Source organism: Mycteria americana, chromosome 22 (genome assembly GCF_035582795.1).
Source record: "Mycteria americana isolate JAX WOST 10 ecotype Jacksonville Zoo and Gardens chromosome 22, USCA_MyAme_1.0, whole genome shotgun sequence".
Taxonomy (NCBI): Eukaryota; Metazoa; Chordata; class Aves; order Ciconiiformes; family Ciconiidae; genus Mycteria; species Mycteria americana.
The window spans coordinates 2,818,335-2,834,424 of record NC_134386.1 but is presented as its reverse complement, the minus strand read 5'-3'; the positions used below and the strand labels follow the sequence as shown (position 1 = coordinate 2,834,424).

The 16,090-nt window shown below is 47.3% G+C and overlaps 1 protein-coding gene across 1 annotated transcript; it reads left to right on the top strand.

The window, feature by feature from the left end:
* The first annotated feature begins 9,958 nt into the window (after positions 1–9,958).
* Positions 9,959–14,526, top strand: HOXB9 (homeobox B9). The gene is made up of 2 exons (XM_075523027.1): positions 9,959–10,466; positions 14,291–14,526. Exons 1-2 carry the CDS (start codon positions 9,959–9,961, stop codon positions 14,524–14,526), a joined length of 744 nt encoding a protein of 247 aa, XP_075379142.1.
* The last annotated feature ends 1,564 nt before the right edge of the window (positions 14,527–16,090 follow it).

The following is a 16,090-nucleotide window of genomic DNA, read 5'->3' as shown; positions in this document are numbered from 1 at the left end:
GCAGTTTTGTTTTTTTCCACACTTATCTTGAGTGCTTTTCTTTATTTATGTTTTCAATCTGCGATTTAGGGGCGGGGGGGGTGCTTCATTTCCAAGTTTCAGCGGTGAAAGCTCTGTTAAAATATATTCCTCCTGCCTGTTTTGTCTGAAAGAAAGAGCTTTTAGTAGGACGAGTTCAAGTGTGACTACGACTTTTGTTTTACAAATTGCATTGGCATCAAAAGTAAAGCAGTGGGTCTAGAGGGGTTTTTTTCAGTCCTCTTTGTAAGAAATAGAAAATATTGGACAAATTTTGACACTATTATAGGTGTGGTACGTGTAAGTATGGCAGATTGCATGTCTGCATGTCTGCAAACACATATCGCCTATAGGTATGTAATATAGGTAGGCATACCTAGAGGTATGTAATATTACAGGTCCCTCATGTGGGACCTGTAATAATATCGCAGTTTTACAGTAATAACATAACATAATCGAAGTTTTACGGTAAACTTTAAGTCCTTCCCCTCCGCAGGTTTGATTTAAACTTGAACCTGCCTGTATTTGTGTATCAAAAAAGAGAGAACGAGGGAAATGATGACTTGTGAAACAGAAAAAACTCTCTTAATTTCAAATTAAAGCCTACACCAAAGGTGCGGGACCAGACGGTGTTTCCCTCCCTCCGTGCACTTAGAGAGCTCTAACCTCGCACAAAATAAAAGCACAAACCCCCCCCGGCTGTCAATATTCCCCCCCCCCAAAAAAGACTTCTCCCCCCTTCTATTCTCTTTCAAATGGGTGTTTGGTTTTTTCCGGGGGGGGGGGGGTCCTTTGTGGGTTTGTTTGTTTGTTTTCGGATTCCGCCCCGTCTCCCCGCCCGACCTGGTGTAAACTGTTTGAAGTTCAACAACACGGCTAAGTTTTATTGTATTTCCGGTACAATAGATTTATATACCGTCCCATCCAGGCTTTTAAAGGCTTTTCAAATGAAATGAAGCTAAGTTATAGTCAAGTTTCTGGCTCCTCCGTGCATCTCTTGAACTCGGAGGATTTGTTTCTTCAATGAACTTTTAAACTCCCCTAAACTTGCCCTTTCGGGACGGGCAAGTCTCTGCCTATTGTCTTTCCAGCCTTTATTATTTCTTTTGCTCACCCCTTAGTTATTTAATCCACTTGAGGACAAACCCCCAGCTTACAAGGTAAGACATGGACTTTATTTTATATATATATATACACATATATACATATAACTGTGTTTTATGACTGCACCCGATGGGCTGGGGATGTACGGTCCTTTTTTTTTTTTTCCCAATGGAAATTTTGGGTATTTTTTTTTCCCCTGCCAAGCTTCTCCCCCCACGGAAGCTGCTCGGAGCTCAGCAAAGCCCCCGGGGCCCGGCCGCCTCCCGGCCCCTCTCCTCGCCTTTAATTCTCTTTTTATCACCACCCAGTCATTATTTTATACCACGCTTTTCCAGCGCGGGGAGCGCGTTGGAGGCAGGAAAGGACACAATAAGTTTCTCTGTGTTGCTATTTACACCTATAAAATAGTCACAATGACGCTTTTTTTCTCTTGCTTTAATTGATTTATATGTTCTTGGCCTTTATTTTGTTTTGTTTTTCTTTAAATGAATCGCGTTATACTTGCTTTCAGGGGAGAAGAATATGAATTAATTGGTTTGGGTTTTTTTTTTTCCGGAACTCACTGATTTGACTCTATTCTCTGCGGAAAGTTATCCAAACGCTGGCGGGTTTAGATACAACAACAAAAAAAATCTGGTAATAGTGTTTTAATACGAAGTCTTGATAAATCAAGATAAATCCTTTAAATTAGCTTTCCAGAGAAGGCGGGGGAAGAACTTGAGGAATTTTTGCGCTTTTTTATAGCTGCGATAATCGCTTGTTTCTCAAAGTCAATAGCATTTTACTGTTTCCTCTGGTCTATTTGTAAACTATTTGTAAAGTCCTGCAGGAGGGATCCGCTCCAGACACTGTACATAGGAAATCATTTGAATAGTTATTTCGTGCAATCGGAGGGGTTTTATTTCGTCGCTGAAAAGATCCTTTTGTTGCTTTTGTTTCCTAGCAACTGTTTTCTATTATAAAAGTTCAGATTGCAGATGATGTCAAACAAAATGGCCGCCCAGGCGCCTTTCTTGGGAATTGTAGCCTTTGACCCAAGGCTGAACTAGAACTGCTCTGTGAATTAGGTAGTTTCATGTTGTTGGGCTTTTACTTTTAAACACAAGAACATCAAACTACCTGATTTACTCCAGTTATCCTCCTCGCTCTTCTTTGCTGAGGCTACTTGCCCCAGGAAGGATGGGGTGGCATCCCTGTATCCGCCCCCCCCCCTCCTCTTCCTCCTCCTCCTCCTCCATCCCCTGCACCGCACCGGCACCGGAGCCGCCGGGTCCGTGTCCCCCCCCGCCGCCGGGCCCCAGCACCGGGCACCGCCGGGGCAGGGGTGATGGTTTCTTTGTTTAAATCCCCGTTTCAGGGATCTTTTGCGAGACAAGGCAGGCACGCCCCGAATCATCAAGAGCTTATTAAAGGTCTAATTAGGCTGCGGCGCCTCTCAGAGCCTAAACCCCCCCACCCACCCACCCCCCCCGCGACAGGCAGCCCCGAATTAACCAAAACCCCTCTGGATGCTCAATAAAGTTTGTGCCTCGCCTAAAAATATACACCTACAAATAGACACCCAGCGATAAAGAAATGTAAGCGTGTCTTATTTTAGGAGCTGTGATCTACCCCTCGGTGTCAAGGATAAAACGTGGGTTTAGGGAACACAAAAGAATTGTGCCCAGCTCATGAGTTTCATCGTCCCCATCGATAAAATAAGTTTATTAAAGGCCCTGCTGCACATCTCCGCAGCGCTTCACGTTTGTCGTTTCGCTGGTAACATTTATAGGGACTGGGTCTCTAGGGCTTTGTCCTAAAAATGCCGGTCTTAGCCATACTGGATATTGAATATTGAGTCACCGAGGAGCTCCTGCTTCTCGTAGGAAAGCAGGACCCAGGAAAGCATGGTCTAAAGACCATGCCCAGGTCTTTAGAGCCTGAGAAATGCCGGGCCGCGGTCTGTACGCCTGGAGCCGCGCAGAGATGCGCAGCTGATGCTCCTTGCTGGGCATTGATCTGTAAATTCATCATATATAACATCTTCAGACCAACCTGGGCGAGGACCAGGGCTGCGACTTTCGCGAAATAAAAGGGTTTAGATGGTGTCAGAAATGCCCCACGATAGTTTCGCCGCATCCTTCCTCCGTACCTCAACGTGTTGCACGTGGGAATATGCTGATTTAAAAAACAAAACAAAACAACCCAAAACTATGAAAATCCGTGTGAGAAAAGAGGGAGTGGGGAGAGCTCTGCGGGTCGGAGTGTGTTCTTGGATGGAGTCCATCCATTCCCCTTTCTGCAAACTGGAAGCCTGTAGGGTTGTGTGTGTCAGCAATCAGCTCATGGAAGCGATTTTCCCCGCGTTGGTCTTTCAAATACGCATAAAACCGAGTTTCACATGGTCCAGGCCACGGCTAAATAAGCCTGGGACTGGATCTCCCTTCGAGGTTTGAAGAATTAAACTTTGATACCATATCCAGGGACTAAACCACCATCTGCTGCTACTTTTTGTGGCCCGGGGGATTACCTGGATTTCAGGGGGTTTTTTCTCCACTCGGAGCGGGAAAAGAAAACGAAAACAAACAAACAAAAAACTTGTATGGGTTTTAAACTGGTGCGTGCTTTAGTCCCGAAACTGGTGGTTCTGGTAGGCATAGTGCCTAGCTCGCCTATAAAACAAACAGCCGCTCAAGGGGAGGAGAGGGAAAGTCAAACAGCGTAAAATAACTCAGAGTTTTCTACCTAACTCACAAGCCCTGTGACTCCTTCCTTAGAAACAACGTGCTACTTGTGCCCTGACTCAAAGCCCTTAAACGGAAAAGGACAATCTGGGAAAGTTAATCATAAACTCTTCGGTAATAATGTCCCCATAGGCAACCACTAACCTGCCTTGTAAATGTCTGGGCTTCTGATTTTGATCTCCCTCCTACCCACGTAAATACAGGAAACAAGGGCCAGGGGGGAGAAAGGGGGACACAGAGCTGGGAAAGATCAGAATCAGGCCCGGGGGGTCTGTATTGCTGCCTGCAAACGGGAATTGGGACTCATTTCCCAAGGGCTTTGGGAAAGCAGGAGCGGGGAGGGGAGGGTGGGGTGGGCAGGGGGTCCCGCCTGTCCCACAGGCACGGCTGCCTCGGGAGCGGCTGGTTTCTCTTCTTTTCCAAATTAGAAAGAAAAGAGCGACCTTACCTGGAGAAGAAGCTGTGTGGGGATGGCTAAAAAAAATTAAAATAAAATAAAATTAAATTAAAATAAAATAAAATAAATTATCCTCCGCGTAGGAATTGCCTGCTTTGCGACATGCTGCGCATTCTGCGCGTACAGGCAACGGGCAACCGCGGTTAATGCGACCGGCTTCCCCCAAGTCTCTCTCCTGCCAGGGTCCAGCCTGTCTGCTGCTCCCCCGACCCGGGATGAGTTTTAATTACGGGCAAAAGTGTGGTGAAAAGAGCCTATCTGAAAGAAACTCCCCCCTTTTATTTTAGCGGGGCTCATGCTACGGGTTTGATGGAAACAATTCCATCGCAACTTCATTCTCGTACCTGCGCTTGCCTTTTCCCACCCTCTTCCCCTGCCTTGAGTGGGAGCGACAGATTTCTCACCATCATGGGCTGTTACTTCCCTTCCTCCAGGACTGATGCGATTTGGACCTTTTTTTTTTTGGGGGGGGGGGGGGGGCTCCAGTTATATGGGGGTGACCCCAAAGCAGAGCCGGGAGAATCCGCAGCACTTGCACCAGCAGCTCCCGGGGTGTAAAATCTGCGGCTGCCGGAGCGAGGCAGACACCCAGCTATTTCATGGGAGTTGAATATTATTTCAAGGAGGGAGGCGAGGGAAGGAGAAGGGGGGGAAATTAGTCTAGTAGCCAGAATGTGGGTTCCCCAACAACAATCAAACTTTATTTTAACTTTCTCTCCTTCCAGCTTCCCTTTTCACATGCACATACGCTTTTACTTTACAGGGGATCGAGATGCTTTATTAACTGCTGAGATTACAAACCTCATTTGGAATTGGGGTTTTTAGCCAGAGTATACTGTCGGTCCTTGGAAAATTGCCCACATGTGTAACTTGTTTTTGCTTCTCTTCAGACAAGGAATTCCTCCCCCCCCCCCCCCCCCCCCTTCACCACTTACGGATTTTTAACAGACGGCAGCATTCAAACTGAGAGCTAGCACAGGAAATGGCAAAGGTAGATCCTTCGGTTTTTAGGCTACAGAAACTTATTTCACTTTTTTTTTTTTCCCCCAAGGTTTTACTCTTCAGGAGGGATTTTTTATTTTTTTGTTGCGCTTTCGTGCGTTTGGAGGGGTCCGTGACTGAAGTTTCTTTCATAACCTCTTAGACCTGCCTAAATGTATCATTCATAAATTATGTTTGCTTTATGCTGAGGTTTTATTTCTGTTTCCTGGCTCTTAAAAAAAAAAAAAAGAAGAAGAAGAAAAAGTTATTCGCTTGTTGTTGTTGCGATTATCACTATTATTGTTATTATTAGTATAATTTCGGAATGTTTTATATCGCCTAAAATAAACGCTCAGCCCTTTGAAGGCTGGGTTATCTCAGAATCTGGTCTCCAGACTCTCCATAGCCATGAAGTTCACTCTCAGCTTTTATCCTCTCTTAGCTTATCCTTATCGGCTTCCAAACCTAAACTGAAGAAGTAAATACGCCTCAAGTCGTGCACGTTACACCCCGAAGCCACGTCGGCCTCTTGGTGTAAAGATCCTGGGGAACCCCCCGGTCCTGCCCTGGCCGTGCCCCAGGGCGGGGGGAGAGCCCCGCACCCCCAGGTCTCCTCCGCCTTCTCCATCTCACTGAGAAAGGGGCAAAATCCCCTGGAAGAAGGTGCCAGTTCTAATAAATGATAACAACCGACTTTAAAAAGTGGTTAAATATGTTTCCGGGAAGAAATGGTTCATCCGCTCTTTTTTCTTTCTTATGCCAAAACGGATAAATCAGTAAAAGGTGGCAATTGCGCAGCCTTAAAATCTGCGCGTTTTGAAAATATTTTATATTTGGTGGGTTTCAGCTTCGAAATGCCAACCCAAAGAGCTGTTTGTTCAGGATGGATTTTGGCAGTTGTGTATTTCAAAGCACTATTTGGAAATGATTCCTTCTCTCCACAAACAATAAAGATTATTTATAAACAGTATCCGAGTTCAGCAGCCTCTGGCTTTCCATTGCGAGCTGACAACGCTCCGAATTTTTCCCCACAGCTAAATACACTTGGTGCTGATTCTGAAAGCAGGAAAGTTTCCGCTTCGGACTTTTTTTTTTTTAATAACTATTTCCAGTTCCACTTCCCTTCACCAACTCACAACAATCGCGTATCTAAAATTAATCTAGTTTGCGAAAGAGCAAAGCTCGCACATCCTGCCTCCTCTCTCCCCAAGATTCATCCTTTTAGACTTCGAGCTCACTTCTCCGGGCTCACTTTCTCCTTGACTTGTCCTTCTCCAAGTTTGGGTTTGGGTTTTTTTTTTTTTTTTTTTTGGCCAACAGAAGAGCTTTTCATGTAATTTCTGATGGGCTCTATTTGGGGTTTTAAAATATAAACGCCTATGGAATGTCACCCGGAGCAGGCAGCACTGCAGGACGTGGTCTCTCCAAGCGGGCAGACCTGGGATGAGGCTGCAGTTTGCCTTAAGCCCCTCTCAGAAAAGGCTACAAAGAGATGAGCTATGGGGATATATATAAAAAATCAACTACTGAACAAACGGAAACCTCCAGAGGAGCAAAAGCAAATGGATTTTGCAGATCTTCTTGTGAGGTTTCCATTCACTAGGGATCTGAGAACCCTTGGTCTCTGCCTCACAGCCACGCTCCTAAGAGTCTTCTTGGTTTGAATTTATATACTACAGAAAATTATATACTCACATGCTGACATAGTTCATCATTATTTATAGGAGGCGCACCAGGATTTTTTCCAAGAATATATTTATTACAGGTAAGACATGGCCAATCTACCCAGCAAACAGAGAACAGGTGTTTTGCTTCAATTAACGTTCAATAATTTCATCTATACTTATTCAACACCCTGCTACCAACACGGCTGTTTATCCATCAGTTGTATAAACACATTTCCATGCGCCAAGCGAGTTTAATCTCCACAACACGCTTAAATCAGCCCTTTCCTTTCCCCAGCTCTCATAACATTTGCAGAGTCCCTCCGAATCTCTTGTGAAATAGCCTGATTTTTAAAAATCATTTCTGAAAGGCAATAAAGCCGAGAAATATGACAATGTGAGCAACCAGCTCGTATTTCATGTCTGATGACACAGGGTCTTTTCATTTCAAAACCTCCCCAACTCTTAAGGAAGTTAAAAGAAGGGGGGGGGGGAAGGAGATAGAAATGTGAAAAGTTGGAAAAAGCAGGATTTCCCCCCTCGTTCCACACAGCCCCTGTTGGTGTGAGATGCACTGGAGAGCGCAGCGATCCTGCCCCACGCTGCTCACTGCGAGGGGATTTCTCTGCCTTCACCGGTTTAAACGCGAAAGGGGGGGAAGTGGAGTAACTTTGGATTAACCCCCCTGGAAAGGAGAGGAGAGTTTGCAGGTCGGTGGGGAGTACTCACCTGGTGACATTTACCCAGGGTTGGCTTGGCAAGGTCTTAGCCCAGAGTTCTGGAGAGGGGCTCCCCAAGCCCTTCTCAAAGCTCACCTTGGCCGGAGCCTGCAGACTGGATCTGCTTCTCCAGCACAGGGAGGGTTTTGAGCTGGCTGGGGGGCTCTGGCTACCCTGATGGATGCAAAAATGAAAAAATAAATCTGACCTCCGGCATTAAGCTCCGGCTCTCCTTGCCCATCATCCCGACTCTCTGGATTTTTTTTTTAAATGAAAATGGACAGCTTCCTAACAGCGTCTCTTTTAGAGGAGCTCTGGTCCTGGACATGGGGAAACGTGTCCCTCCATCAGGCTGCAGGGCAGATGCTGGTGGAAAAGGACCGCTGATGGGAATAAGGGAAAATCTAAGGCTTTGGGTGTAGGTTTTTAAGCGCCTTCATGATCTTCCAGTATAGTAAAACACCTCTGATAGCAATTCCCCACATCCGTTTTGTGTAGGCACGGACATACGGACACTCTCGTACAGACAGAGAGAAATGGGGAATATCTTTTTCCTTCATTTCAGGCGGCTATTAGCACCCCTCAATGTGATTATTAGCCTGTTAATATAGACTTCCATCCCTACACACTTCAGGAAGGATTCGCGATGATTTATCATTCCTAGAAATCTCTTTGCCCTTCACTTTAAATATCCTTCAGTGTTGGGGTGAGAGGGAGAAGGGCAGAGGGGCAATAGATTAAAGGAGGCAAATTGATCCAGACTGTTACAGCTGAAGTCCAGATAAACATTTTTGCCGTCATCATAGAGCTCACCTTTTCCTTCACCACCATTTACGACGCCATCGGACCATCTTGCAATAAACGGATTTATCGCCATAACTTGGGCAGCCCGGCCCCGGTACCCCGCACCGTTTGGGCTGGGGCCGCACCGGGCTCTAACCCCGTGTCAATCATCCGCTTCGGCTCGAAGGAAAAAAAAACAACCTCAAATCGTCGGGTTTTTGAAAAACACATGGAAAATGCAGGCGGGGGGGGTGGGTGGGTGTTGTTTGACACGCACACGCACCGTGGGCACATACATGTGCGGTGTGCGGGGGGGCACGGTGACTGAAAACGCGAGGGATTCCTTTTTTGCCCCCTTTCTTTTCCACAGGCAATAAATTCAAGGCTATAAAAATCAAAGAAAGCTAATGTAAGTTTTATTAAACTATTTAACCATCACAAGTTTAAGGCATTCTGTAACAAAGCCGGATCAGTGGCGCACTGTATTTTACTAGCCTTGTAAAGTGAAATGAAGGCTTCTGATTTCAGCAATGTGGGAAACTATTTCAGCCCAGGCAAAGCAACCCTGAGATTCTGCCGCGAAACGCGCGAACGGACGTCCACACGCGGAGATATTTTTAAGAAATCTATATATATCTGTACATAAGCATAAAGTCTAAGGCAGGCTTTGGGTGCACACGGGGGTTGCGGCTCGGCAGCTTGCTGGTCGAAGTTGCAATGCCACCTCCGTGCCAGTGACATTTTAAATTTCATATTTACCCGCATTATTTTGCCGTGTTAACAATCCGTTTTCCCATCCCAGCTAGTTAATTATTTATAACACCCTCCCCACCGCTCTCGCTACCGAGATCCGTCTTTTTCTTTACAAAAACGCATATATGTGTGCATCTATGTACATATGCCTGGAATGCACGCGCACGTATGTATGTATACGAAATCACGGCGGGGGGGGGCGGGTTGGTTTGTACTTATTCTCTGGGTTTTTGCTATCGTACTCTGGAGCCCGAGTGGCAAAGGATAGCTTTTATCTCTATTCCCCCGTGATGGTTATTAAAGGCAAAGCGAGCGCATCAGCATCTTTCTTTAAAAAAAAAATTAAAAAAAAAAAAAATTCCCCCCCCCCCCCTCCCGGACCCCCTTCCCATAATATTTCAGGAGCAAATCTAGGAAGGGATATTAGCCCCAGCTCTGCCCGTTTGGTGGCTTTTCGAAACTCCTGACGTTTTGCAACATTGCATAAACATAAAACAATCCATCCTTGATATGGAATGCAAGGGCGGATGACAGCGCAGCGCAGCCCCCTCGGCTGCGATTGATTTACGCCGAGGCTGACGCTTTATCAGGCACACGAAAAAAGTTTGACCAATCATTTTGCTGGGAGCTCACAACACAGCAGCCCAACTGTACTTTGTTGGCTGGGAAGTTGGAGAAGGGGGTAGAGTACAAATCTAGATCTGTCCTATATATTTTTTTCCCTTCATTGAACCGTGCTTTGTATGATGTCTGAGAATGTCCATTTCTGGGACTCTTAGCAATTATTATGTCGACTCTATTATAAGTCATGAAAGTGAAGACTCGCCTTCAGCTAAATTTTCATCTGGGCAATATACCAGTTCCAGGCAAGCTGGGCACAATGAGCATCTAGAATTCCCCTCCTGTAGTTTTCAGCCAAAACCTCCAGTTTTCAGCGCCTCCTGGACTCCTTTGAATCCACATTCTTCTGGTACCCTTCCTGCCGTCTACCATCCATATATTCAACATCAAAGCGTCCCATCTGATAGCAGGTATCTACGGAGCTGGCTGGATCCAGTACCCAGAGCAGAGAACCTCCCCGGGCAGGGATCTGTTAAGGCAGAGCCGCTGCTGGGCCGTCCCGGGGATGTCCATAAACAGGGAACACAGGAGTACAATTTAGAAACTTCTGCTGCAAGGGAAGGGATCGTTTCCAATCAAAGGCCCAGCTTCGAGGACAATAAAGTTTGTGAAGGAAGCGAAGACAAAGACAGGACAGATCAAAGTAAGTTATAAAAGTGAGGAAGTAAACAGTATAAAAGCTGGAGGAGGTGCAATAAAAGGGGACAATGCTGCGTAAAGTTTAAAATCAGGGCTTAAAGAAAAGTCTCAGCTTGCTGATGCCAACCTAAGGGGAGAGGTGGGGAGGGGAGAGGGGTGGCATTGTCTCTGCCGGGAAATAAAAATAAAAATAAAAATGAGCGTCGTCTCTGGGCTTAAACAGAGTCCGGGGCGGACAAAAGCTGGAGCGAGTCATCCTCTTTCCTACCGAGCGCTGGCTCCGGCAGCAGAGACCACTTTAGTAAGCGGGAGGAGATCTGCGCGGGTGCGGGCGGCGGGGACGGGAAGGGCCGGGGCAGCCGGTACACGGCGGGGAGGAAGGTCGGGAAAGGGGAGCGGAGGGCGGCGGCTGGGGGAGAAGAAGCAGGAGAAGGGGGGAAAGAGGAGAAATTACGGCGGAAAAGTTCACGTGGGGGAAGTAAACAGCAGCGGGGGCTTTTCCGCGCCCGCCGCTGCGGTGAGCGCCGGCGGACGCGGGGACGGGCGGGCTCCCTCCCCAGCCCCTCCGGGTGCCGGGGGGTCTCTGTTCCTTATTCCTTATTTGTTTGTTTATTTTGGGGGGGCTAACTGTTTGTTTATTAAATGCAACGGTTCGGGGGATGAATATTTCAAAGCCACGCTCCTTCCTAGTTAAAAAAAAAAAAAAAAAGGGGGGGTGTGTGCTTCCAGCTTAATTAGCTTTTATTTGTAATGTAGCCAGATTGGGGAAACAGTTAAACTTCAGCATGTGCTATTTCCGCTAGCTGGCTTGTCTTTTTTCCCCTGAAATACAGGAAAAAAAAAAATCATTCGCCTTGAAAATATTTCATAGTACTATCAATAATGCTATTAATAATACTATTATTAATAATATGATAATAATGATTATAATAATGATAATAATAATAATGCAATGGCGTTTGAGTAAGAAAGAATCGGTCTCTTCCCCTCGTGCCGACCCGGTTGGTACCTGGTTTCCATCTGAAAGGTAAACCGGAGCCAAAGCCCGAGCCGGAGGCAAAGGCAGAAACTTGGCTTCACCCCCGCCGTAAAGATTTTGCAGGGAAAGCCCAAGTTCTCCAAGCTGGCAGAGGAGCAGCCCCCGCCGAGGGCAGAACTCCTCGGAGGCTGTGCAGGAGTCTGTCATTCTTTTTCCTCTTGAATTAACTTCTATGCCCCCCCCCCCCAACGTGGAACAGCAACAGAGATTGCCATTGCAACCATACGATTAAAAAACCGCTATATTCTCGCCCCTCATGATTTCCTCCCCTCCGTGTGCAGGATGTTATGGTGACTTTTTTTTTTCCCCCCCTCTATCATTTAACTCGCACACAGACACACGGGCACACACACACTCACACACACACAAAAAGAAAGTCCTGTTCTATTGTACTGGGCAGAGATCCAGAACAAACTGCAACCGTGAGGTGAATGATTGGAGAGAATTAAATATCCAGGTTCTTGTGCTCAACGTCCCTGAAATTGAATATATAAAAATCTTGTCCAAGAAAATGTTATTAAGTTATAAGTAAGTGCAGGGACCCGCGCTAAGAGGATGCTGTGTGGTTTCTATGGCGTGTGGTTACGACGCATATTTTGTTTTAAATAATAGTTTAATTTGGGCTGACGTTGAGAGCCTGCCAGGGCTGGAAGACGGAGCTGTTTTGCAGAAAGTGCTCCCACCAATTTCCCTGACTCTTTCAATTTTTGAAAGTATTTCGCAATAATGAATCTCCGCCCTGTGTATGGCACGGGGATCTGTTAATTTATTTGCTGGATTTTAAAGAAAAGCTGTGCCAGGACCCCTTCCCCTTCGCTTTCCTGTTTAGGGATTTGTGTATAGTGACTAGATAAAGCAACACTGCCGTTTAAAATATCTTCTATTTTAACGATCCAAGATATGACCAAAAAATAAACCCAGACCGAATAAAAATCTGTTATGAAGCAGAGCCCTCCATTGCCATTAAAGGATGGGGAGCAGGATTAACAGTATCAATTATTAACAGCTTTCTTCCTCTTTAATATTTAATTCTGCATATTAGATCAAGTCAATTACATTAAGGAAATAGCCGTGCAAATTTGTAAGAGGCAGTACTTACAGGGGAAGATTAACCGGATTATTTTTAAAAAATATTCAATATATTTCATTTTACGTAGAGGAAACGTTCTGATGGCGCGCGCGTGTGTGTATGTATATATTTATAATGGTCCATTTAATTGGTGTAAAGGTTTATGGCTGCAGTCATAATTTCAGAGGAGGCAAAGGAAATAAAATAGAAATACGTGGTCTGTCTATAGCCCTTCGTTTTACTCTTTCCCGCCTCTCCGCTACCCAACGGTCAGCTAATATTTGCATGTGATTAGTAAATGCTCTATTATTTACCCTAAACCCACTTCACCTTTGGGTGCCACCTTCACCACCATCGTCTCTGGGAGGGGGGGATGATTCTGCTCCCAAAATGTTGTTTTGTGTCCCCCCCCCCCCGCCCCGGATAAGCTAATTCCTGCAGTGCCCTTTTTGCAAAAGATTCCCACGCAACTTCTCCCACACGCGAGGGTGACGGGCAGCCTCTTCTTTATTTTTGGCTGCATTTGCAGCCCTGCAAATGTCCGTGGCTCTGGATAACACTGTCCAGATCTCCGGCACCAGAGTCCCCCCAGCCCTCGGAGGATGTTTATTGTATCGAGACGGTTTTCTCGCCACAGAGCCAAAAAACCAGGCAGGATTTATGAAAGGGCCCTCCAGACCTCCTCTCTCTGCTCTTTCCCTGCGCCATGTGTCTATAGGAGTAAATCTGGAGGCACGTGGGAAAACACACCTGAAAAAAAAAAGAGAATATATAGAATTTTTTTGCATTGGTTTCTTTGTACATAGCGTGCGTAACGTGCAGATGGGCGTTATGCAAATCTATACGTGCGTGTGGGTGTTTACCTGGCATAGATGGACCTGGGGAAAAGTGGGGGGAGCTCTGCCAGCGGCACGTGTGCGCCCAAACATACGTGTGCACACGGACACGGGTGTGCACGGAAACATGGGTGTGCACAGACACGGGTGTGCACGGAAACATGGGTGTGCACAGACACGGGTGTGCAGAGGCATGGGTGTGCACAGACAGGCGTGTGCACGGAAACGTGTGTGCACGGACAGGCGTGTGCATGGAAACACGGGTGTGCACGGAAACATGGGTGTGCACAGACACGGGTGTGCAGAGGCATGGGTGTGCACAGACAGGCGTGTGCACGGAAACATGGGTGTGCACAGACACGGGTGTGCATGGAAATGGGTGTGCACAGACACGGGTGTGCATGGAAACGTGTGTGCACAGACACGGGTGTGCGCGGAGACATGGGTGTGCACAGACAGGCGTGTGCATGGAAACACGGGTGTGCACGGAAACGTGTCTGCACAGACACGGGTGTGCAGAGGCATGGGTGTGCACAGACACGGGTGTGCACACAGGCACGGGTGTGCATAGGCACAAGTCTGTGCGTACAGACAACACAGCCCCGCGTGTCCGCGGGTCCCAGCCCCCCCCTCCCTCCCCACTCGGGAGGGACGGGGTGCGTGTGTGGTGGGATTTCGGGGTCGGGCCCCCCCCAGTCTGGGCAGCCTGCGCTCGCCCCCAGGATCCCGATTTTCATGCGGCCTCCGCTGCTGACTCCTATGGCAGGGAGCGTTTGTCAGCCGTGCGTGTGCGTTGTGTATAATCTTAATATTTGATGGCATGATTAAAACCTTCTGAGAAACACTCAAGCTGCCTCGTATTGATCTTGCTGCTTTTCTTTCAGCCAACCCAGCTGCCAGCTGGCTTCACGCCCGTTCCTCCAGGAAAAAACGATGCCCTTACACCAAATACCAGACCCTGGAACTAGAGAAGGAGTTTTTATTCAATATGTACCTGACGAGGGACCGTAGACACGAAGTGGCCAGACTCCTCAACCTGAGTGAGAGACAAGTCAAAATCTGGTTTCAGAACCGAAGGATGAAAATGAAGAAAATGAACAAGGAACAGGGCAAAGAATGAAAAAGCAGAAAAGCAGCATATCCCCCCCTTTCCCCCCCCAGCTCCCAGCCTCCGCGGCCGCGCACCCCCGCTGCAGTGCTGCCAACCCCCCCACGCGAGGGGAAACCACCCCGCTTCCCGTCTCCACCTTTGCATGCGAGATGTTGCTTTTTCTTCTTTTTTTAAATCTTAATATTGCCACATAGGAGGCGACTTAGCCAAAACTGCGGCTCCTTTTTGGGGACACATGCTGGGTTTTGTTTCTGTTCTCTTGTTTTCCTTCTCTATTTTTTTTTTCCCCCCGTTTCTCTTTTCTTCTCCCCACAGTGTAACATAGACACAGGCTCCTGTCTGAGCAGCAGCTTGCTCTGCTTGCGTTTTCTCCATGGAAAGCAAGACGGCAAATACAACTGGCCACAAACAACCCCGGCCCAAGCCCCCACCAAACCTCTCTGTCTTTCTTTATCCACGTAAGGACAATGATTCTCTACAACACCCACAACACCCCGGCGCACACACACACACTCACACTCACACCCGTTGAGGTGGCCAAGGAACCAGACGATTTAATTAAACTCCTGCAAGACAGACACATTCGTAAGACTCGCGTTTAATTGCACCCAACAAATCATTTTCAATTCGCCAACTTTATACCGGGGTAGCGGGTTAAGGACAGCCCAACTCCCAACCGCGCTGGGTTCCTTTTGTTCCCCCCCCCGCCTTTTTTTTTTTTTAAGTTTGTTTTATTATGCGGGATTTTTATTTGAATCGTGCCATGGCAGATATGTGACTTTGACCTGAAAGTTTAGTAGGATCTTTACAGGCGAACCTCCTCATCTGGTGGTTTTATACTGGGTCACTTGGAAGAGGAGAAAAGACGGGGAGGGAGGCGAGAGAGTGTGTGGGGGGCACTCTCAGAGCCGCATTGTAAATTATTTAGGAGAAAAAGGGGCGGAAGAACCCCTGCCAACTTATTCCTAACTTTTAGAGGAGAGGAAGAATGGGATTTTCTAGTTAAAAAACTACCTTAGTAGAGCTATAAGGGAGGGGAAGGTTGTGTTCTTAGTGCTAGCATATTTATAATTTATTGTGAACTGACTTTTCCTAAAGCGGTAGGCTGTTGCAGAGATAAAGTGCCAACCCTAGCCTGTGTGTATTTCTTCCCCCTCCTGTTTGCTGAGATGCTTTTAATACTTGAATGTCGCTGGGGTTTTGCTGGGGTGGGGTTGGGGTTGGGTTTTTTTTCCGCCTGCACCGAGCTCCCGGCATGTTTTCCCATTGCCACCCGCTTTCCTCCGGGGCCCGGTGCCACGCCGGGGCCGGGGCCCGCCGCCTCCCCGGGGAAGGAGCCTCGTCGGGCGGGTGGCACCGGGGGATGCGACGGCTCCGCGCTGCGGCCCCCCCCTCCTTATCCTCATCCCGAAGAAGCGTTTAGAGTAACAAATATAGACCTTGCTGCTCTCATGTCATGCCGGCCGGAGCTGATTTCTCATCTGACAGACCCGCTGGAGGTTTCTCCACCCCGCCCGTGCGGGACCGGTTTCCCTTTATCTCTGTAAGACTTAACTTTGTTTTGGGAAGGGGG

What these genes read in the sequence shown, in the direction of transcription:
- HOXB9 (XM_075523027.1), top strand. Translation starts at nt 9,959, where the DNA reads ATGTCCATTTCTGGGACTCTTAGCAATTATTATGTCGACTCTATTATA. An exon ending in CAAAGACAGGACAGATCAAA is followed by an intron (nt 10,467 to 14,290) that starts GTAAGTTATAAA and finishes CTTTTCTTTCAG; the next exon opens with CCAACCCAGCTGCCAGCTGG.